This window comes from Notechis scutatus, chromosome Z (assembly GCF_049901735.1).
Source record: "Notechis scutatus isolate UNSWTSFEM ecotype Mainland chromosome Z, rNotScu1.2, whole genome shotgun sequence".
Lineage (NCBI taxonomy): Eukaryota > Metazoa > Chordata > Lepidosauria > Squamata > Elapidae > Notechis > Notechis scutatus.
In genome coordinates this window covers 32,626,644-32,650,265 of record NC_142025.1, presented here as the reverse complement: position 1 = coordinate 32,650,265, position 23,622 = coordinate 32,626,644, and the positions used below count along the sequence as shown (strand labels likewise).

At 34.2% G+C, this 23,622-nt stretch overlaps 1 protein-coding gene across 3 annotated transcripts in view; it reads right to left on the bottom strand.

Annotated features, from left to right (window-relative positions):
- Positions 1-7,830: 7,830 nt before the first annotated feature.
- The window catches only part of SKAP2 (src kinase associated phosphoprotein 2), a 120,555-nt gene continuing 104,763 nt past the window's right edge, over positions 7,831-23,622 (bottom strand). Inside the window, exons 11-13 of one of the 3 annotated variants that reach the window (XM_087947799.1) lie at positions 19,437-19,513; positions 9,936-10,037; positions 7,831-8,085 (exon numbers count right to left, since the gene is read on the bottom strand). In XM_087947799.1, coding sequence (XP_087803925.1) covers positions 9,945-10,037; positions 19,437-19,513 — 170 coding nt within the window. In that variant the 3' untranslated portion in view covers positions 7,831-8,085; positions 9,936-9,944. Of the gene's footprint in view, positions 8,086-9,935; positions 10,038-19,436; positions 19,550-23,622 lie in introns of all 3 variants that reach the window. The other 2 variants (XM_026673611.2, XM_087947797.1) reach the window with 2 other exon arrangements.

Below are 23,622 nucleotides of genomic sequence, written 5' to 3'. Positions count from 1 at the left end.
GACTGTGAAGAACTGCTGTCAATTAGGATTGAATCTGAATCAGTGACATTCTTGCTGACACTTAAATGAATCATAAACTAATTTAAAACAAGCTACAACAGATGGTGCTGTTACTGTTTACCAACATGGTTGAAAAAGAAATCCAAAACTCGCATTCAGGAAGCATAGCAAAATAAAGAGTGCTGTTGGAGTAACTGGTGGATCTAAAATGTGTTAGTAAAGGCACATGGGGCATCCTATGGGCTTAGCAGTAGGATTGCTGTCACCCTTTTCCATTTTTCTAACAAATTCTTACTTGCTAGTTTTAAACTATCTATGAGGAAACACTATTATGACAAGATATTGCCAATGATCTCAATTGCAGCCCTTCCCCATCAAAATGAGAAACTATCACATTATTCTGTCTGGCATCAGAATAGTCTGCAATTTGTTTTCCATCTCCTATGCCACACACATTTCATGAATTGCTTGGCTAACCAACATGCATAGATCTCCACGAAGAAAAAATTTCTCCTTTAATTCTCGTAATGTAGCAAACCTGCTTTTTCACTCCAGAAGCAGAATTTCTCCAGAATTCCTCTATTTGGGAACTGGGGGAAGATTGGGGGGAGTTAAAGTTGGGGAACTTCAGAGATACAGTCTCTGATGACTATATGTCAATGATTTGGCAGCTGTTCTATATAGCTATAGTGAATTTTTGCCTTCTGCTGGTTCAGTATGTCAACCAGCTCCGTGTCTGGGCAGAAATAAGCCAGAAGTTTGAAAAGCAACTTCATTCAGTCAGTACACGGCTGAACAAGAGCCCAAGCAATCAAGACGCAGCATAGTTGTTTCGCTAGGGAGTGGGGTAAAGAGGGAGGGAGACCACTAGAGATAAAGAAGGAACACCTCATTGCTGATACAGCTAAAATAAGTGCTTAAAAATATCACTGCCGTTTTCTAAAAAAGATCTCTCCCTGATACAGAAGAAAAAAAATCATGAAACCAGGATATCCTGGTAAGCAGTTTTGTTATCTCACAATTAAGTGTTTGTGCTGCCTTTAAGGAGTGATTTTCTACAAAGAGACAGCAACTGCAGGTGGAGTGATGAGAGCTCAATGGAAGAGCAAGATTTTTAAGAGAGCTGTGAGGACAATTCAATAGTTTGCCTAAGCTGAAAAAAAAAAACACTTGAGAATGGATATAGGGGAATGGGTAAATGATTTATATGCAGTATCCTCTTGTGAAATGTTTTATACCTTTCTATTTAAGATACTTAACTTGATCCTCAAACCAGGGATGGGATTCTCCTGGTGTAACAATCAGTTTGCTAATCATGCGCTTTGTGCGTGCACAGCTATCACAATTACTTACCTTCAATGTTACTTCATGGAAGTAACACAGTTGAGGCACAGCAATCCGCTCTGCTGCGTGTGAATCAGTTGAGATATAGGTGACTACGGTGCAGGGATGGGTGGGCCAATATGATCATCGGATCGAACCGGTCATCGCAGCTAGGGTCCACCCAAACCAGTCCAAACTGAGAGAATCCCACCCCTGCCTGAAACCCATGTTGAATGCATGCTTTACTGATGGTTATGTATTTGTTTACTTATTTCTCTCACAAATACCATCTTGAGGCATGCATTAAAATAAATAATTAAATAGTTAAAAATTTTAGTTTTTATTAAATGTGTATGTATTGGGGGCAATACGATAAAGACAACAGAAAGCTTAACATTCATAGAGGGGGGGGGAAACTTTGGTGAAGGAGCACATCATCATATTAAAGAATATTGTACAGAGTCCTTGATTTACAACTACTACTAGTACCAGAATTTTCATTGCTAAACAATGTTAAGTCATGCCCAATTTTACGATCTGTTTTGCCGTCTGTCTTCTTTCATTGACTTGCTCATTGGTAGTCACTTGGGTACAATTGTATGGCCTCGGGATGCTACAAACTTCTTTAAAACATGCTGGTTGACAAGTGAATGAACTTTAATCATGTAACTGTGGGGATGCTATGATGGTTGTGAGTCTAAGGACCAGCCAGTCATAAGAAACTTTTCTTCACGTCCATTGTAACTTCAAACAGTCGCTAAATGAATAGTTGTTAGTCTAGGATTATCCATAATAGGTGCTTCCTGGATTTTAGGAACACTTTTTTTTCTGCAGTTAAATGCCACTGCAAAGATATAAGCATTGCAATACCTGCTATATACTAATGTTATTATAGTGACTTTACTTGCAACAATTGTGATTGAATGTGAACCTGGAGGAATAGTAGGGGAAACTTTTGGCAAAGTTTTCCCAGAGAAAGGGCTAGATTAAGATTGTGCAATCACAAACTAGACTGGGGATGGGGAAGAAGTTTGAGATAGTGACTTCCTCATGCCTTATCCTTCTCATGATATATCTAGCAGGATAAGTTATAGTTTTAGTTTGGCAAGATTCTGTCCATTAGGTGCAAACAAAGATTGGACTTCATTGGAATTTAGTGTCGTCTCTGGGCTTGGGCCTGATAGACACCGGGCCCTTTTTCAAATACAATGCGTAACAGAATGTGGGTGAAGAATAGTGTTAAATAAATATTAAGGACACTTAACTGAAGCTGCCAATAGCTGAGGGAATTAATTTTAGTCTCAAAAAGTTTGCTTCCGGACTATTTCCAGCAGCCAACTAAGTCTATTTCTTGTCTGTAGCCTTTTACATTTTCACCCTTCTGGGCCATTCAGAAACAGGATGGGTGTCCTGTGGTATAATTGATAACCTTGATTTTGAGACCATGAAAATTTTATTATTCTCCAAAATAGAGGAACAATAAAAATGAAAGACTAAGAAGTGTTTATCTTTTGGGAACAAAGTGAAATGCTTCCCATATGGCTGCTCATTTACCAGCCCACTTCTTGTTATCTGCACAAAACTCTTCACAAAATAACAGAGTTGAGCTTTTCTAGTCCACCCCCAACCCCAATCCAATGCTCAAACAGAAGGCTCTATACTATTTCAGACAGCCTAGTTTCTTTTTAAAAGACTTCAGTGTTGGAGCAGTCACAATTTCTGGATGTCAGTCATTCCTGGATGTCAGTCATTCCACTGATCAATTGTTGTGTCAAGAAATTTCTCGTTAGTTCTAAATTAGTTCTCTCCTTGATTAGTTTCCATGCATTTAGTCCTGCCTTCAGGTGCTTTGGAGAATTCTTATTTGTGGAAGCTCCTTAGAAATTGGAGCACTGCTATCATATTACTCCTAATCCACTTTTCATTAAACTGGAATATCAAATTCATTCAACCTTTCTTTGTATATTTTATCTTCCAGTACCCTAATCATCTTTGTTGCTGATGTCTGCATTCTCTCTAGAGTCTCAGTATTTTTATATCATGGCAACCAGAACTGGATGCAATATTCTAAGTGTGGTCTTACCAAGGCATTTTAAAGTGGTATTAAAACTTCAGGTGAACTTGATTCTATTCCTCTATTAATGCAGCATAGGATTGTGTTGGCTTCTTTGCCAGCTGCAGCACATTGCTAGCTCATATTTAAATGACTGTCCACTAGGACTCTGAGATTCACTCACAATTACTGCTACTATTGAGCCAGGTTCCACCTATTTTATACATGTCCATTTGATTTTTCTTGCCTAAATGTAAAATATTACTTTACATTGAATTTCATTTTGTTAGATAGGGCTCTATGTCTTTCCAATATCCTTCTATATCTTCAGCCTATCTTCTGGAATATTGGTTGTTCCTGACAGCTTGGTGTCATCTGCAAATTTGATGAATTCCCTTCTAGTGCTTCGTTTAAATCATTGGTGAAGATAGTGAAGATTACTGGGCCGAAGACAAAGCCTTGGGGCACCCCAGTGCATTCTTCCCTCCATGGAGAAGCAATTTCATTAAAGACTACATGTTGAGTGTGGTTGGTCAGCCAGTTATAAATCCATCTGGTGCTGTCTAACCCTTCTTTTCCTGTCAAATAGTAGGTTGTGGTTAACTTTATCAAATGCCTTACTGAAATCTAAGTAAATTATATTCACAGCATTTCTCTGGTCCACTAATTTTGTCACTTTGTCAAAAAATATAATAAGATTTGTCTGGCATGATCTGTTTTTGACAAGCCCATATTGGCTTCTGGTTATGACTTTATTTGCCTCTAGGTGTTTGCAGATTTGTTGCTTAATTATCTTTTCCAGAATCTTTCCAGGTATTGATGTCAAGCTGACAATTCTGTAGTTTCCTGGATACAATTCCCTCCCCCCCTTTTTTTTAAAGAAGTGAGTTCCTATTTTAACTCTCAGAAAACATCTGATCCTATGGATTTTAACTGTAGAGATAAATTCCATCCAAATTTAATGAGAATCAATCCCCTCCCAAGCTTATCATCCACTAGACCTACTACTCAATTTCCAAAAATTGGTACCATACATTTTGCTGTTAAGTAAGGCAGTTACTAAGAGAATTGTGCCAGATTTTAAGACTTTTTTTTGTGATAGTTGTAAAGCAAATTGCTGCAGTTATTAAGTGAGTCATGCGACTGTTAAGTGAATCCAGATTCCACCATTGATTTAGCTTGTTAGAAGTCAGCTGGGAAGGTCACAAATGGCAATCATGTGATCCTAAGATGCTGTAACCACATCAAAATACATGCCAATTGTCAATCTTCTGAATTTTGATTATATCACTATGGAGATGCTACAATGGTCTTAAGTATGAGGATCGGTCGTAAATCCCTTTTTTCAATGTGGTTGTAACTTCGAATGAAAACTAAATGAACTTGTAAGACAAGAATTACCTGTACCTGTTTAGATTATCGCAACATAGTTGATGGAACATGTTTCCTTTGAAGAATGTAAATGTGGTGGGATAAATATTCTTGGGCATTGAATTATGCTCAACAATTCTATTTTCCCTTATCCCTATACCAGTCTGTCCTCAAAAATAATTTTTACTAACCTTCTTATGACTGAAGTAATCCCTTTGATCTCTTTGGGCTTTTTGCCTAAGTATATTATACTATACAATCATGATATATATTTTTTTCCACTGGGTTATCATCACAAATAGTGTTGTAGGGTTGCATTAAAATCAATTACAAGAATATTTTCAGTTCCAAGCATTAAATATGATACCTGCCAACAAATATATATCTCAAGAAGTGTATATTTCTTGCACTAAGAACACAGCAGTAGATTACACAGCCATTCATGTTTTGCCTGAAAACTTATGTCCATTCATAGCAACTGGAAATACAGATGCTATGAACATAATCCCCAACCTGTTGCCTCTTCCAGACGTGCTCTCACTCCATGAGTGCTCCGGGGCCATGGATGGCTATATAGAAGAAAAGAATTGGGACATAAACCACACAATCAAATGAATAACCATATGCATATGTGTGTGAAATCATTGTACAAGCTAACATAAGTACATCCTGGCATCTCTGCATAGGAAAGCATCTGTATTACCCTTACGTCTCCAAATAAATTCAGATGACAGCTCCATTTCGTTTCTTCATTCATTTTGGAGGCCAGATGGCATAAGAATCATTTACTTCACCTTGTTGTGTTTAATTACTACAATCAACACACTATTTTCCAAATTAATCATAACAAAGTAATTTCATTAGTAACCCAGCAGGCTATTGAATTATTAGCATCGTAACAGTTTGCAAACAATTAAACTTTATTTGAACCTTAAAAATTTGCAGCATGGAATGTTATTCTAGGATCTAATGGCAGTGTAGTACAGAGCAAATAAGCAAGGTATTATATAAAATATAACTTACAAAATAACTCATTTGCAAAGAACACAAGGAAATATAAGTAAATAATGAGAACAAGCCAATTAGCGTATTTTGCCAAATGGTTCATATTAATGGGGATATTTTTTTTTTCAGGCTCTCCTCTCCCCAAGTTGTCAAGCCTTTTGTCAAGCCTTCATAAACAAATAGGCTCACCCTTTTCTTTTTACTGGCTTAGATTAGGGTATGTCTAGTTAAAAGACATGAATATAGTACCTTTGAAATATCTGCACTGTGAATGGTGTGTTTGCTAACATCAGCTGTGTTGTACATGAAAGAAAGGTTAAGAGAACAATAAAATCACTGCTGCCTACATCATCCAATCAATAGGAAAAATTATTTGAAAGGTTTTTCATTGATCAGTTGGCTAAGGACTCCCTCTCCTGGATTAAAATGAAAAAGGGAAGGAAATTCTCCAAATATTTTAAGTTGCAAAAAAAATAATTTGAACACCAAAAAAGTGGCTGGGGGATGGGTTCTTCACCAGCAAGTGCCGTGAAAGTCTACTGCCATCTTCTGGCAAACGGTAATACAAAAAAAACTCTTAGATTAGCATTATTTCTAACACTAAGAAACACTTTGGAACAGTGATATAATTCCTGATTTGTTAACAACCGTTGCATCTCAGGCATGTCAGGTCATATCCATAAACTTGAAGAATGATTAATCCTAAAGAATTCTTCATTCACCAATGAATTTTCTTAAAATAATAGTCTAGCCATTAGACTTCAATGGAATTTATAAAAAAAACAAAACAATAAAACAGGAGATAAACATTGCAATTGAAAGAGGTATGCCTTGATGCATACCAAGAATCATTAATCACATGCTTAAACTGTTGTTGGATATACCACTTCAGAAAGCAATGAGGGAGATTTGTTTTAACGCTTCTCTGCGAAGGGTTAGGGTAGACATCATTGGATACAGACTTAATGTTGGAGCCTTTTAAATGTTTCCTCAAAAGCAGACAAGATTTATTTCCTTGTAAGTGTAAATCACAATATATATTACATTCATTTAGGTCTCTCTGATTTCAATGTGAATTTATTTCCAATTCACCCAATTAATCTTCCCTTTATCATACTAGTTTCTATGAGTAAAGATTTTATTTTTTAAAAAATATATATTTAGATAATTATATGCAGAAAATTAATAGCTTCACTGTGTGATAAACTATTTGCATGTATGCAGAGTAAAAGATAACTAGAAAGATAGACAGAAACAGGTGAACCCTTTTAAAACAACTTAACTGCAACTTATGAGCATTTTGTATCTTGAGCTATATTAATTTTAGATGAATTCTGTCTAAACTCGATCTTTGGCCACTATTAACTTAGAAACAGGAAATATATCAAATCAACATTGAGTTACGATCGCAATATATATTTTTCTGAAATTTATGGCTTCTGCTCCCCAAAATAAAAAGTCTTAACACTGAACCTTCTTGATCCTGCTTTTATGAGAGATGCGGATGAAATAGTACAACTGAACTTCAGAGAGATATTTGAAGTTAATCAAGCCATCAAAATACTACCTATGCCAATCTGGGGGAAAAGATTAGGAGCATGATACCTGCAGAACTTGAGCATACAGATGGAGGTGATCCCCAGACAAAGCCAAAATATGGAAAGTGAATATAAATACTAATCACCCAAATATCAATTAATTTTCCTATCTCATAGTTTATTATTATAAGCAAACAAAGGCAGTTTGGATCATTGCAATTGTTTGTGGATCAACATGGCTCTTGTTCTCTATAGGAAAAGAAACATGAGTTTTGGAATAAATAGAATAAACTCAAAAAATGGATTTTGTTTATTTTATACAAGACTTATCAAATACATTAATATAATTTCTAGCAGCCTAATATAATTTCTATTATTGCTGTTCATTGCATATGCTATCAGAGTCTTACATTATATATAATGTGCAGATCATAGAAAAAGCAGATCATAGCAATGTTTACAGGAAAGATCCACTGCCATGTATCACTTAAGTAGAGGCATAAAATCTTGCAAAGATGTGCTATGTTGCAGATATTGAAATTAATTAGGCTGATCATCAAAATTTATTGCAGCTCTCTTCCATAAAATTTCAAGTGCATATAATCTGGCCATGCTCATTTACCAAGTAAATAATAAATACAACCCTAAATAACTGTATACCACAACAAAGAGTATCAAAGCAAATAGCAAAAATGAAAGTAAAAAGGTGTATATCTTCCCAATCTTTCATTTCATATAGATCTCTGTAGCCTCTTCATAGCCCTCGTTGGCTTCCAATTTGCAGAATCAGCCTGGCTGGAAAGCAAGGGGAGGGGGGGGGTAACTACAGTTAGTAACTACAGTTACTAATGCAAAAAAAGTAACACATGTTTAAACCATAAGGAATTATGCAATCCATGTTTTCCCAGCCTTAGGGCCTCTAAATAGTTTTGGAATATGATTCTACATTAATGAAGAAACTATAAGTCAGGATACCACACTGCAAATTTCTTTATTCTTTACCTTTCTACCCCACCACAATTAATGCAAATGTCCCTAATCTACAGCTTTAACGCATCTTAGAAAACAGATGCACAAACTAAGAGGCTTGTTTCTTTCTTTGATTAAAGACAACAAACAAAATTTAAAAATACCTCCCTAATCAATAAAAATAACTATTGAATATCCTTAGTTTTGGTCAGTTATCTGAAGTTCACAAATAACAGGAGATGTGTTTAAAGCCCTGTATACTCTCATTTTTAGTCAAATAGTGACAGTCCATACCCTAACCACACAGAACTCTTCCAGAGTTAAGTTCTGCTCATTTTCCCCAGTAATTAATCAGAACAGAAAACCCCTTAGTCCCTTGCACTGGAGCCACAACATAACAACTTCACGTGACAAATGACTAAATCTTATCCTATTAATGTAGAACAACATCTTTACAAGATTTCAATTGATTTGTTTTATTTTCATAATTAAGCTATGAATCCCATGTCTGAATTAAATGAAGACTGAAAAAGTGAACAAAAGTGCATGAGAAAGCTTAGTACCTAATTCTTCTCAGCTGTCAATTTTTTTAAAAAAATTGATTTAAAAAAAAATAGATTTTAAAGATTTTAAAAAAAAATCTTTTGAACACACAGATACGGACATATAATACATGTCTACCTCAGCATTTCTCTTTTATAAAGACTATACTGCAGCTGTTGAAAGCTCCTACATTCTCAGAAAAGATATAGTTGCTTTAAGCAGCTGCATGGACCTCCTATAAGAATACCTCCTAGGCTCCAAAACATGTATTTAGAAAATTACACAGCCCTAATGTAAGGTGCAGATAGGTTATTGCTATTAAAACAGCTAAATGCAAAATATATCTATAGGAAAAGAAGCTTCTACACAAAGCCAAATTTTAGAATGCCCTCGACAAAATGAAAATAGGCCATGGTATATGAAATATTTTGAATGTAAATCTTTCCCAATGAAATGTCTTTAAAAATATTTTTGTGAGGCACGTTCAAAATTCGTAATAAATCAAGTTTTAGGTTACATGCAGATATAACATTTGAACTGTATGGTTTTTCTTGAACCCCTATTTTTCTTGAAGCTACCTAATTATTGAGTCACATAGTTTGCAAGCATAACGTTGCTAGAGACTACTACAAATGATCAGGTTTCTAAACCACTCTTTCCTTTGCCAACTGCAGAATAATTTATTAATTATGACAACTTAAATGATAGCTCAGACTGCTAGTTTTGGTATTATTGTAGTTGTTTTAAAAAGACAATAGTCTGTATGAAAAAAAATGAGGAAAAGAAGTGTGCTCACCATTTCTAACCCCTACACTGGGATCATTTTGCAAAATAAAATTGCTTACATGTTCAATGTTCTAAATACTTTATTCCTGGGACTCTTTAATTATAATAAAATGAAGGGTTAGGGTCTGATATTGGTCTGATGGTCACAATATTGATGTGATGGAAGTATTGGAGAACATTTTTCCTATTTCTAAAAACACAATATTTTATTTGATGTAAAATTACAAATCTTTTTTCTCCTCCCAACCCAAAGAAATACATTAAATGTTCCAGGAAAAGAAACCTGTATAAAACAGAGTAAAGGAACATATAAACCATTACAGAAAATTGAATTAAAATGTACTTACTCTTGCCTCTCAAATATCATACATCTCCGTTATGTAGGCTTTAGGCACTAAGCCAATGGTTCCTTTCATTTCTCCTACCCACCAGCCAAATCTACTGTACTCCTAATTGAAAACAATACGCAGTATTAACCTTTAGTCTGATATGAATGCAATGGAGTTTTGCATATGACTCAAGTTTCCTCCTTATGTAGAGCATGAATGGAAAATTAAAATGTAAAGGAAGAGTGCATGAATGTTGTACGCATGACTTTCTCAAGCATTTGAAATGCAGTTAGGGCCAAGATAGAAAATTACTTTTTAAATGATTAGGCATTTGTTTCTTTGTCTGAAAAAAAGATTTATTTTTTTTAAAAACCCTATTTACTTACCTATGGATTCTGCAAGCCATATATATTCTATGAGATGGGAATGTGATTATATCATCATCTATTTCGTATGCATTTCCTGATTTGGTGATAAACACTTTTTAAATAAAAAGAAAGATAAACCCTGTTCTAAACATGTTCAATCTGAAATCTTTTTCCAGTTGTAGGTAACTGGTACAGTCTTCCTTGTAATATAGCTTTTTAATTTTAAAAAAGTGCACATTGTTGAGGCACTTTTCAGATGTGTTCAAATTGGATTCATCTTTTTTTTTGTGTCTATTCTGTTTGGTTCTCACTAATAGAAACATACTTCTCTTTACTGTAAATACACACAGACATACAGACACACAGTATAGTTTAACAGAGTTGAAAAACATCCTATGTTATTTTTTTATTAAATTCACATAGAACTACATATCATTACCTCTTCTCTGTGTTAACCAATGCTTCTTGCCATAAACTTTTATCACAGATCTTATAAACCTGAAAATTACTAAATGCATTTTGCTTTGAATTTTATTTAGGCTTAGCAAGATGAATCCAAACAAAACCAAGTATATGAAAGTTTAAGAAACAATCTTTTCCTGAAAGCAATAACAAATAATAGAGATCAAAATTTAATTGTCTTTGTCCCTGAAAGGTAAATATTGCTATGATTAATCCTAACAGGAGCTCAAGCAATTGAAAATGGATTCCATTAAAATATGTGCTAAACCAAACAGAAGAAAACAGATTCCTTGTTCAAAAGACAGAGCAACAATTCATTTTAAAAAAAAGCCAAGGAAAATAGAATAAACCTAGAGAGAATTCTGCTGCGGGGGTTGTGTTTGCCAGCCTGCTTTTACCTGAAACTAAGCATTAATGGGTTCTGATGGGATTTAGGCATTATATGGGGTGCAAATTCACCTGTCCTTGCATAGCATTTAAGGGAATAGAAACAGCAAGGAACCAAAATTACTTCCATCCCTCTCAGGGCTTTCTTCAAATGATCTGATTAACTTGTGCCGGATCTATTAACCCTAATCTATTAACAGCTTATATATGCTTTGTATCCCCTGCTATCTTCAGTTCACATTTGTTTCCTATCTACTTCTATCCATTAACCCACTTGTTCATAACCTCAAATTTGCCTTTCTTCCTGAGGCTGTCTTTCCATACCTCCTTCCATTTTAAGTCCACCTTAATTTCTCATTTGGCACAAACATTGAGGAGAAGGTTTGTCCAGATTAAGCTGTAACATAAAGTAGCAGAGATTTTTGTTTTAGTTTTGGTAATGAAGACATTTCTGTGTGCTGGGAAAAGTTTCTATAAAGTTGAGGTATTAAAAGCCACGAGGCAGATCTTAATACACTCATTTAACCAATAAATCACATCACCAAGTTCTGCTTTTACCTCATTTGCCATCAGGATAAAAGAGCAGCTCAAAGTAAAACTCTTGACTTCTTTATTCTCCCAAGGCTGTACACGATGCTAGTTCACCAGTGCAATTCAGCAAGCAAGTTTGTTTACCAGCTACAGTAAGAATAACTCTTGCTTGGATTGATTGTTCTGAGGCCAAAACCCTTAAAGGCAAGAGGCACTTGCTGCCTCACCAGGGGGTTCAGATGTTCCAGCTGTGTGTGTTTGTTTAATAAACACATGTTTCATTCCACATTAGCCTGCTTAAATACACAAACTCCCTCTCTACAGATTTAAAGTGCAAGTAATCACTCATAATGCCAGTCTTCACCTGTGCTAGAGGAATTTTGCCAAGGAAGCTTTCCAAAATAACTTTTTTTTTTTTTTGTAAATGTGTGCTGGAGAGCAATCATGATGTTCTATAGAATGCTGTTTTACTTAAAGAATAATTAAAACTTTTTATGACAGAATGAAAATATTCCATGTAGATATTTCAGGAACTTAGAAACATCATATTCCGAGGATGTTAGTTGGACCAACTTCAGGAGCCACTAATTAAAATACTAAACTCCCTGTCTCCCCCCAAAAAAACATCTTTCTATTTAAGAATATTTAAATTTAATGCACTTGTCTGATTTTAAATATTGTGGTAATGGAAGTGTAATAGTATCGCAAGCTAATTTATGGATAGGCTTCCGACATCCAAATCTTACTTTATCATTATTATTCTTGATATGAACCCTACAAGCAATGTGAATCCCAATTAAAGCATATGAAGTATAAGCAGGTAGGAAGGGGAAAAAATGAACTGCTATATTGGAAATATAATGTTTTAGCCTTAGGTTACTGCCATCACTATAGAGATATCAATTTTTAACTAGTTAATTTGCTTACACCCCCTTTTTAGAATGTGTTTAACTTTTGTATGCACTTACAAATCAATTTGACCATACTTTTATAGCATCTTTATGAATACGTTACTTTCAGCAACAATAAAAGGCAAAGTGATTTTGGCTAGTAGCAACCCTCAGGGTCATATGCTAGTTCTGCATATGAACACACACACAAACAGAAATGTATAGAACTTAACAGTCACCTCTAGAGAAAGCCCAAGTATTATTGTAATTTCAATATTCTATATTTTGTTCAAAATATAGATTGCCAAATATAGATTATTATTTATTTTTTATCTAAAATATTAAATCAATTAAAGAACAATCAGAATACCAACAAGATTTATATGCCATCATTTATTACAATTTAATGTTCAGAGTTGAAATAATGTATGTTATGAAGCAGCTCCTTAAGTGTACTAAATTCATTTAAGAGATTATTAATTGCTTATATCACTGAAAAAATATAAAATGTTTATGGTGGGGCTTCAATTTAAATATCAAGAGTCAAATATTTAATTGTAATGAATAACAAACATAGTTTGAATCTTACATATAACCTATTTATTCATATTCTATTCAGATATAGATAAACCTATTATCTAAAATTCTTCTGTATGTCTAGATATACTGTGTATTCTTCCCCTCAGCTCTTTCTTACAGCTTTGGCAATTGATTCAGCTTCAAAAAGACTGATAAAATAATGAAGAGTCCTTTAATCTGCGCAAAACCATTCCGGTCAATTTATAAGAATTATTGCATTCCTTTGTAGGATGTGTAATTATTTTCTATTAATCATGTACTATGAAGCTGCATTATGTGGTTATTCTGTTATCACTGGTAAGAAGCCTGCAGTCAGCTACCAACAATGTTAGGTAATTACTAACACAAAGCTTCTTTCTCCTTCTGGAGAAATTCTATCAAGATCTAGAAGCAACTGTAATGCTTTATTATATGAAAGTAACCATGAAAGAAATTAAAGACCTACATAATGAATTGCTTAACAATAAATGTGCATGTGAGAAAAAGCTAGTGGAAGAAAAGTAGAGAAAAATGCTTTTAAATTTAGAAGAGGTGGGTCCAAACTACACTTACTTAGAGTAAATGCAAATAATGTAATTTTGCTATTATTAATCTATTTCAATCCATTTACTTCCTAATCCAGAATACATCTATGAGAATCCTCTAAAGTGATGTTTAAACACATGTGTGTACACACACACACACGCACACACACACAATTATAATCAATACCATGGGAGGCATTAAAATTTCAGGACAATAAATGAGAATATCCTAACATTTAAAACCCTACACCAAAGTCTCCTCCTTGTTCTGTAAAAATATTTTCATAGAGAGTCCTCTGTATTTAATACACACTTGTGATTTTGTATGCACCTGTGTGATGAAACAGCATGTCAGAATGAATGGGTCAAATCCAACCACATGAAGCATTAGTTCCATCCAGTATTTCTCTAAATTATTTCCACTGATTTCTATGAGATTATACTGTAGGTACTGACAAATATTGCAATTCCTAATTGTATAGTATTATATTTATTTCCAAGAAACAGATTCCACAAAATATCCATCTTTAAGCAGTCCATATCTCGCTTGATTATAAATGATTAAGACTGCATTAAAGGCGACTCATAGCAATTACTTGATTCAATATCATGCTGGGACATTAAAAGTTTTGCATAATTTTTTAAAAATATGACAAACTGAATGAGTATGACAAACATAAAAAATCTTTAATGAATGTTTAGCACTGGAATATTGTACAATCACAGATTTAAGAAAAGGCAACCCACTTGCTATTAGAAAGCTTTGTGTGACTCTATCTAAATATAGATTTTGGAAAATTTTGAATTCAGTACTGATTATGGTAAATGCTTCAGATATGAACTAAAAGTGCTATCATCCAAATTCACAAATTTATCAAGCATGCTGGAAAGTTTTATTGAACACATTTAAAGGGTATAGCGAAGTCTCACTGAAACATGGATCTGTACGGGATAGCTGATAATGGTTGTTTTGAAATTGGTAATTTACTTTATTTACAAAAATACATGATCATGATTTCTACTAAATTACTGAACAATTGTTTCAAAATGCTATTTCAATATATGCTTGAGATACAGTCCAGAATAAAAAAAGCAATGTTGCATCTGCATTTAATAAATGAAAACCAAGGTTTTCTTTTATAGATTATTTTAATATATTTCTATGACTTTGTTAGACAAAATTTAAGATGGCAGATTTATTTTAGTTTTTCTCAGAGCTAGTCCTGACCAAAATCAAATACTTCTACTAGTAAAAAACAATACATATTGTATGTTACAACTCTAAAGATAGCCATATTATCTGAATTATGGCAAGTAACATTCAGTATTATTAATCTCAAAGTAAATGTGCAAATGATGGCCCTAGAGTAACTAATTATATGACACACGTGCCCAAACCCCAATTTCTGTTATATAACAAAAAGAATGAAAATATCAGTCATGTTGCCTTATAAGTGTATGTGCCCAGCAAATTTATAAGCTAAAATAATCTTGACCTTGACAGAGTTATTTTCCACTTTCTCACCTTATAATAAAAGTACTCATAATAAAAGTACTTGAAATCTTGACAATATAAACATTTATAATGAAAATTAAGTCTATATACTACCAAATAGCTGCACTATTTGGAAAGTGGAAACAGTAAGATATTAAGTGTTAAATCAGCTTTTTCAGTTTCAGGTACATTTGCTTTTTTAAGAAGCATAACATATAATTGTTAACAAAAATTCCTAAAACCATTAAAATCATGATATGGGTTTCCCCCTGCAGTTCTCTTTTGATACCTGACTTTTAATAAGAAATGAAAGGGTAATCAAAGAATTGGTTTTAATTGTTATATTTTAAAAAATGAACTCTGGTTCCTTGTTTCTGCAAAAGTACTTAAGCTGCTTTCCTCTATAAATTGATAAATGTGGATGTTTAATTAAAGAATTATGGAATTATTTAAGTTGATTTCATTTAAAAAATCACAATAACGTGCTGGTATAAACACAAAGTTTTAATCAAAACACTTTCTGAATATAATCAATATTACAATTAATCTAGACTACATTATGGATTTTTTTTTCAACAATAAACATACAGAAAATATAGAATAAAATAAAGAATTTTTTTAAAATACTACAATAACCATTTAATTTTACAAATCTTCAGGAGTCCAATTACTATAAGAAAACTTTAGTATGCAATATTGCAGAATTTAAAATACAAATTCTGTACTATTTGCAGTGCGTATTCAGATTCATAAATGAAGCTGTAAATTAAGCTTGCTTAGAACAGTATATTGTATTTTTAAAAGCTATCCAAGATTTTGTATTTTTTCATCATCAACGTACAATTATTATAAATATTAGAGTAACTTGGAACAAGATAAATTTTCCAGTAAAAATGCCCAAACCCAAATTAGCACTTTGGCAGACTTTCTAGAACTTGTTATTGGCAAAGAATGCCATAAATATATTTTCTTCTTTTGTTAACTCTTTTGTTGACTTCTTTTGTTAATTCTTTTCTGTTGAAATGTTATTTTTTGCCTCTTTTATCTTTTAATTTATATTGTATTCTTCCTACAGCATATAATGCCTATATTTAATTCATGAGAATAAGATTTTACCAGAATTAATGTCAATAAGGGTCTGATATACGATGAGGGGATAATAAGTAATAATTAAGAGGAAGCCCAAGTTAAATTTCTGGCATCATTTTTGAACACTAATGAGTGCACCTCCAATTTTCAACCACTAGATGGGGTAAATAATTATTTTCAAAAAAAAAAAATCCAAGGATCACCAGGTGCCAAAAAGCTAAAGCTTTTTGTAGTGTTAAGAAATATTGACAGCTTTAAAAAATGTTTGATCAAGTTCTTAAGCTTCAAAGGCTTTAGATTATTTTACCATAGCAGTACTCTTAAATTCTTTTTCTGGCTAATAACTCTCAGAACTGAATTATTAAAATTATTATTCTGTGGATTTTTGTTTCCTAAATTCAGAACTGATAGAAGACTATATTTTGAAGAAGCATTTATAACAGCAATATTCAAATTGGAAAATAAAGTTGAATTTTGATTTGAATTTCTTATTAATTTTAGAAGTTAAGTAACTCCAGGCTATAAAATATAGCTAAGCTGCAAGATCAAGATCAAAAGACAAAGATTCCAATGGAACATTTTCAATCCTGGTGGAATAACAATGAATCTTACCATTAAAATGGTATAAAAATACTTTTAAAAATTAGCTTAATTACAAAAACCTAAATTAGCTTAATTACAAGAAACCTAAAAATTACTTACTAGAAGATACCTACAAACCTACCTAATTACAAGAAACCTATTACCTAGTTATAAGAGCATCTAGAAATAAGCAACATATTACTAGAGGGCAGCATCTGTCAAAAACCAATCTTGCTAGCCAAAGCTTATTGCCTTCTTTGATAAAATGACTAAATTAATGGATAAGGGAAATGCTATGAACATAGCTTACTTAGACTCCAGTAAGGCATTTGACAAAGTAGATCATAGCCTACTTCTTGGTAAGACAGAACAATGTGGAATCGACAGTATCACCACCAGATGGATTTGCAATTGGCTGACCAACCAAACTTGGCATATAATCCTCAATGGAGGGTATCCATCCAGAAGTGTGCTACAGCTGCCAAAAAAGCTAATGCTATTTTGGGCTACCTTAATAGAGGAATAGTTTTGAGATCACGTGATGATACCACACTTAGAATACCTGCATCCTGATCATCACAATATAAAAAAGATGTTGAAATCCTAGAACGAGAAAAGGATGGTCTCTAAATGTCTAGAAGCTAAACGGTACAATGAATGATTGAGGAAATTAGGCATGCCTAATCTAATGAAAAGAGGAACTAGGGGCAATACGATAGCAGTCTTCCAATACTTCAAAGGCTGTCACGGAGAAGAGGAGCTCAGCCTATTTTCCAAACCACTCGAGGGCAGTAAGAAGTAATGGGTGGAAGATTCTTAAAGAGAGATCCAAACTAGAACTAAAATTTTTTTTCCTGACAGTGAGAACAAATTAATCAATGGAATAGCTTACCTCCAGAAGTCGTGGATGCTCAATCACTGGAGGTTTTCACTGGAGGTTTTTACAAAGAGACTAGACAAATATTTGCCCAGAATGGTGTAGGATCTCCTGCCTGAGCAGATGGTTGAACTAGAAGGATTCCAAAGTCCCTTTCAAACCTATTATTCTATGTTCTAAACTGGATTAGCCTTTGGTTTATTCAAGTAAGTAACAAGACTTGAATGCTAAACATTAAAATATAATCCAATGCACCGTTTCTTAAAAAAACACCCCATTTTGTTCAAAGGTGCTTCTTGTTGAATATCCTATAGGAAGATTGCTCTGTCTCATTCCAAGCCTAGCATCCACTTAATTAAATAATGCAAAAGAAGAAGGTAAAACATGTAAGTAATGTTGCATCATACTTTTCTTCTACCAGTAACATATTCTGTAGGCCCAGTTTTCTATCTGTAATGTGGGATTAAAGTAATTTTTCATCCAAGGAGTGTCAGGAGAACAGATACGATAAACAAAGACTGTAGAGTTAGTAGAACACATGAATAACTAAGTTGTTAGATTTATAACAAACAGAACAAATTCATTATCAAATTACTATTAGTAACAATAGGTCCTTTTGGACCCTTTCTAGCTATTCTTACCTCGAATGGGAAACATTTTGCATTTTACTATCACAAAGGGCATAGCTCAAAGAATATTATGAAAGTATTAGCCTGGAAACTGCTGGCATTCTTAAGAAAATTGGCAGGGACCTGATGTCATGAGTGACGGCTAGCTTTGGTATGGCAGGAATTTTAAAAAGTTCTGCAAAGATTTGAACATTGTGGCAAAAAAAAGGGGGGGTGTTGTTGAAAAATGCCCCAGACACTTTTCCATGGAAACTTATCTGAAAGGTGCAGCTCTACTGAGTGATTAAAGGCAGAAACCAACTCCCAGATAAAGTTGCCATGACATCTTTCTTCACAGTAAAATAGGGGCTTAAACATAAAAAATCTAAAGTTTTTAGTCTTACACGAATTGCCATGTTGCAGAATTTTGTCTCTTTTAGAGTATATAGAATATGTGTGTAGGTGTGTGTGTTTTATAAATATATACATATATACATACACACACATATATATACATGTATGCATGTATGTATGTATGTATGTCAGATAAGGATGGTTATTAAAAAGAAGAAGAAATTTGTAATCATATGAATTTTCACATCACACCCATGTGCATGAAAATCATCTTGAAAATCATATGAATTTTCACATCACACCCATGTGCATGGAGAACCTCAATTCTTCTTGAGGCCAAAACTGTGAAAGTTTACTAATATAAATCTCTCTCTCCGTCTCTTCCCTCCCTCCTCAGATCAGCATATACAAGAAGTACCAAAGAAAAGGAAGTAAAACATATACATTCACATCCACTCCATACTATATTGACAAAGCTACATTTTACAAGCAATAAGAGCATTGTCTCAGTGGGAAGTTACTTAGTGGTGGGTAACCAAGATTCCAAACAGAGATAAATACGTTTTAAAGACAATTCCTGTTGCACAATAACACTTCAAATGTGGTTACATTAAATTGACAAAATAATTAATGTGCATGGAACTTCTCACTGAGTGTGAAAGATGCAAAGGAAATGCCCATTTCCTGACGACCTTGAAGTTTTCTTTTTTTTCCCCCTTGGTCTTATTTCAACTATCTTCCCATAACTATCTATTAGGGGTTGAATACAGTACCTTACTGAGAATGTAGATAACATCACCACGTTTGAATGACAGCTCATCAGGAATATCACCAGTGCAGTCCCATAAACCTTGATAGAAATTAACATAATCGGTTTTTTTATTGTCTGGGGAAGAAAAGATGCATACATTAGATTTTTGAGCCTGATTTCTGCTCTGGTGAAGCTTTTTTTCGGAGTCTTTTTAAAAAAAGAGTACATCTACCTTTGGTCCTTACTATTCTTTCTAAGTGCAACAAAAAGCATCTTTTTCATTGCAAAATGTACCTCCACATCCTCTTTGCTACTGCTGCCATATTCATTTTCACACATAAAAAGAGAAACATTGCTGCTGGCATTTGAAAAACATTTGGCAAGAGAGAAACAAATGTTTCCTTGATGTCTGGGTTTTGGGGGAGGAGGGTGAAATCCTTGAAAATTTCACTCTTTTTGAGATCTAGCATTAAACTATTGTAGACATTTCTGTAGAGAGAACCTTGCTGAAGCTGCATTTTTAAAAGATATCTATTTGTGTCAGCAACAGCTGAGGACATTAAGTTCTGAAAAATATGCAGCAATCTTTAGATACAAACTCATCCTTCTAAAAACATAAGCACAATGAATATTCTGCGTTCAAACTGCCATACAGACCATTAACTGATAGATTATTTTAGCGCTATTTGTTCTGTAATGCCACCATAACAGCATTGTGATATGCACATCATGCACCGAAGCATTTACTGGAGCCCAGAAGGTAATACCACTAAAAGATACTGGAAGATTCTACACACATGGCAGACAATTTCCTGTTTTTAGTTCTGTAAGAAGTGAACTGACTGAGTTAACCCACCAATAATGCAGAACATTCCCAAAGAGGCAAACAGCTGTGATAGGGCTATGCAAACCAGACTAGATGCAAATGTATTCATTGTCTCTATCTTTTTTCTCAAAGATAAGGATAGTGCAATTGATTAGATTATAGGGGAAGGTATCTTAATTTTATTAAACAGGCAAAATGCTCCTCTGCTAATAAACAGAATATTATTTTCATGTCATTTAACCTTCCTTTCACAGTTATGTACAGCTTTCTGCACAAGATGGAAAACACTGCTACATATGGGGAAATCATTCCCATATGCATGACAGAAACAGCATTTTAGAAACTTAGAGCCTTTGTAAGCTTGACCCATAAACTAAAAGCTATATTTACATTTCACTACTTCTTAGTGTGTTAGAATGTGATATGGATTTCTTTCACTACTTCCTTCATAATGATTCATAAGGAGACATATTGAGATGTCTCTACTGAAACACCTCAACTCTACTCCAACAACTAATACATAAATAAAATAACCACATTGCTCCCCAAAAATTTTTTTAAACTGCCATTGTACAACGCTAGAGGGCGCTCAAGATCAGTTGCGCAGTCATGGTTCTTTTTTGACAATTACTATTTTTATAGCAATTTGTTCATCCTATGTTAATTACCCAAATACACACACATACAATTTCATACTTTATTAGAATACATTAGTAACTGAAGAGCAAAGTAAAAAAAAAACTCTCAACTATTAATGTATACCTTAAAGTCATTCTTTTGAACAGCTCTAGTCTCTCAAAAAATAAAAATAATGAAGACAGCCAGCGTAGTGCATCAGTAACGAGTTGGACTAGGAATGCAGAACCAGGTTTCCAGTCCATCCTGAGCTGTGAAAGCTTCCTGGCTGACTTCAGGCCAGTCATTTTCTTAGTTTCTCAATACTGGCCACCTAAAGATGTATAGACTTCAGCTCCCAGCATTGGCAGGAGAATTCTGGGATCTGAAGTCCATGCAAACTAAAGTGCTAAGTTGAGAAACACTATTTTAGATAAACCTATTTCAGATTGTGGAGAAAAGGAAGGAGTTCTATCTATGTCATCTCAGCTTCTGGATGAAAGGCAGAATATAAAAAGAGTTCCTGTTCATTGCTGGAAGGCAAAGTCAAAAGCTGAGACTGACAAAAGGCTGACCGAACATAGCAGAGAATCTGAAAGACATTTGCAAAAATGTCTTGCAAAAAACACTTTGCAAAAGACTTTGAGAAGCAAGAAGTACAGCAGGAAAAAGTACAGAAGGAAACCTTATCTCTTAGAAGCCACTTCAAAAATAAAGAGGACAAAAGAACTGTGAAAGCAATGTAGGCAGAAAATAAAGGATATTCCCAATGGCATGGACAGGAATGTCTGGTTTAACCATCTTCTCTTTGCAGAAAATGATGAAAGCAACAGATAAAAATAGGATAGGATAGGATAGGATAGGATAGGATAGGATAGAATAGAATAGAATAGAATAGAATAGAATAGAATAGAATAGAATAGAATAGAATAGAATAGAATAGAATTCTTTATTGGCCAAGTGTGATTAGACACACAAGGAATTTGTCTTGGTGCAAATGCTCTCAGTATACATAAAAGAAAAGATACATTCGTCAAGAGTCAAGAATCATAAGGTAAAACAGTTAATAATAGTCACAGGGTACAATAAGCAATCAAATCAAACTAGGAAACAGTCAATATAGATAGTAAGGATACAAGCGACAAAGTTACAGTCACACAGCAAGAGGGGATGGGTAATGAAGAGTGATGAGAAGATTAATAGTAATAGTACTGCAGACTTTGCAAATAGTTGGACAGTGTTGAGGGAATTATTTGTTTAGCAGAGTGATGGCATTCAGGGAAAAACTGTCCTTGTGTCTAGTTGTTCTGGTAAGCAGTGCTCTATATGTCATTTTGAGGGAAGGAGTTGAAACAGTTTATGTCCAGGATGTGAGGAGTCTGTAAATATTTTCACAGCCTCTTTTTGACTTGCGCAGTAAACAATGGAGGCTGGTAGTAATTGTTTTTTCTGCAGTCCTAATTACTCTCTGAAGTCTGTGTCTGTTCTGTTGGGTTGCAGAACCAAACCAGACAGTTATAGATGTGCAGATGACAGACTCAATAATTCTTCTGTAGAACTGTATTAGCAGCTCCTTGGGCAGTTTGAGTTTTCTGAACTGGCGCAGAAAGAACATTCTTTGTTGTGCTTTTTTGATGATGTTTTTGATGTTAGGTGTCCATTTTAGGTCATGTGATATAATAGAACCTAGAAATTTGAAGGCCTCTACTGTTGATATAGAGGGAAAGAGCTTTCCTTTGTAGGTGATTAAAGTCATTCAAAAGAGTGAACATGAGGAGGAACAGGAAGTAGGATGCCTTTAAGGTGGAATAACTGCAAGACAATTCAACATGCTGAACTAGGAATGTTGGAATGACATTGCTGAACTTTTGTTCCATCTAGACTTCTGTGTTCTAGCAGGAATATGTGATGGATTGGTTAAAAAACATTGTCATAGCTCAAGAAATCACTCTGGCTGTCATGCTTTATTCTTTACTTTCAAACCAGGACATCTAATTCATAGCACAATAATGAGCCTCCCACATTGCAAAAATATAACACATTCTTCAACTGTTCATCTCTTATCTTCATTTAGCACCCAAAGTCTCCAGTCTCTCCTGATCTTGATCTCCCGATAAAGGAGTTTTGTCTTTTATTTATTTATTTTATTTGTCAAAAGCTTACAATATAACAGAAACAAGAATAAACATAAGTTTAAATACAAGAAATAGGAACTAGTAATTGGGGGACAATAGGACAGGGATGGTAAGCAAGATTGGATGCTTATGCATACCCCTTACAGACCTCTTAGGAATGGGTGAGGTCAATAGAGGTTAGTTTAAGGGTAAAAGAGTGGGAGTTTGAGCAGGTGACAACAGAATCAGGTAGTGAGTTCCAGACATTGACCACTCTGTTGCTGAAATCATACTTCCTGCAGTCGAGTTTTGAGTGGTTTAAATCTGTTATGCGCTCTAGTGTTGTTGTTGTTAAAGCTGAAATATTCATTAACTGGTAAGATGTTGTAACATATGATTTTATGTACTATGCTTAAGTCCAATCTTAGTCGGCGTAGTTCAAGGTTGTCTAAACCAAGAATCTCAAGTCTGGTGCTGTAGCGTATTCTGTTGTAAACAGAGGAATGTAGAACACTTCTGGTAAAATACTTCTGGACTCACTTAATTGTATTTTTGTCAGATATACAGTGCGGATTCCAGACAACAGAGCTGAATTCAAGTATTGGTCTAGCAAAGATTTTGAATGCCCTAGTTAGCAAAACAGTATTACCAGA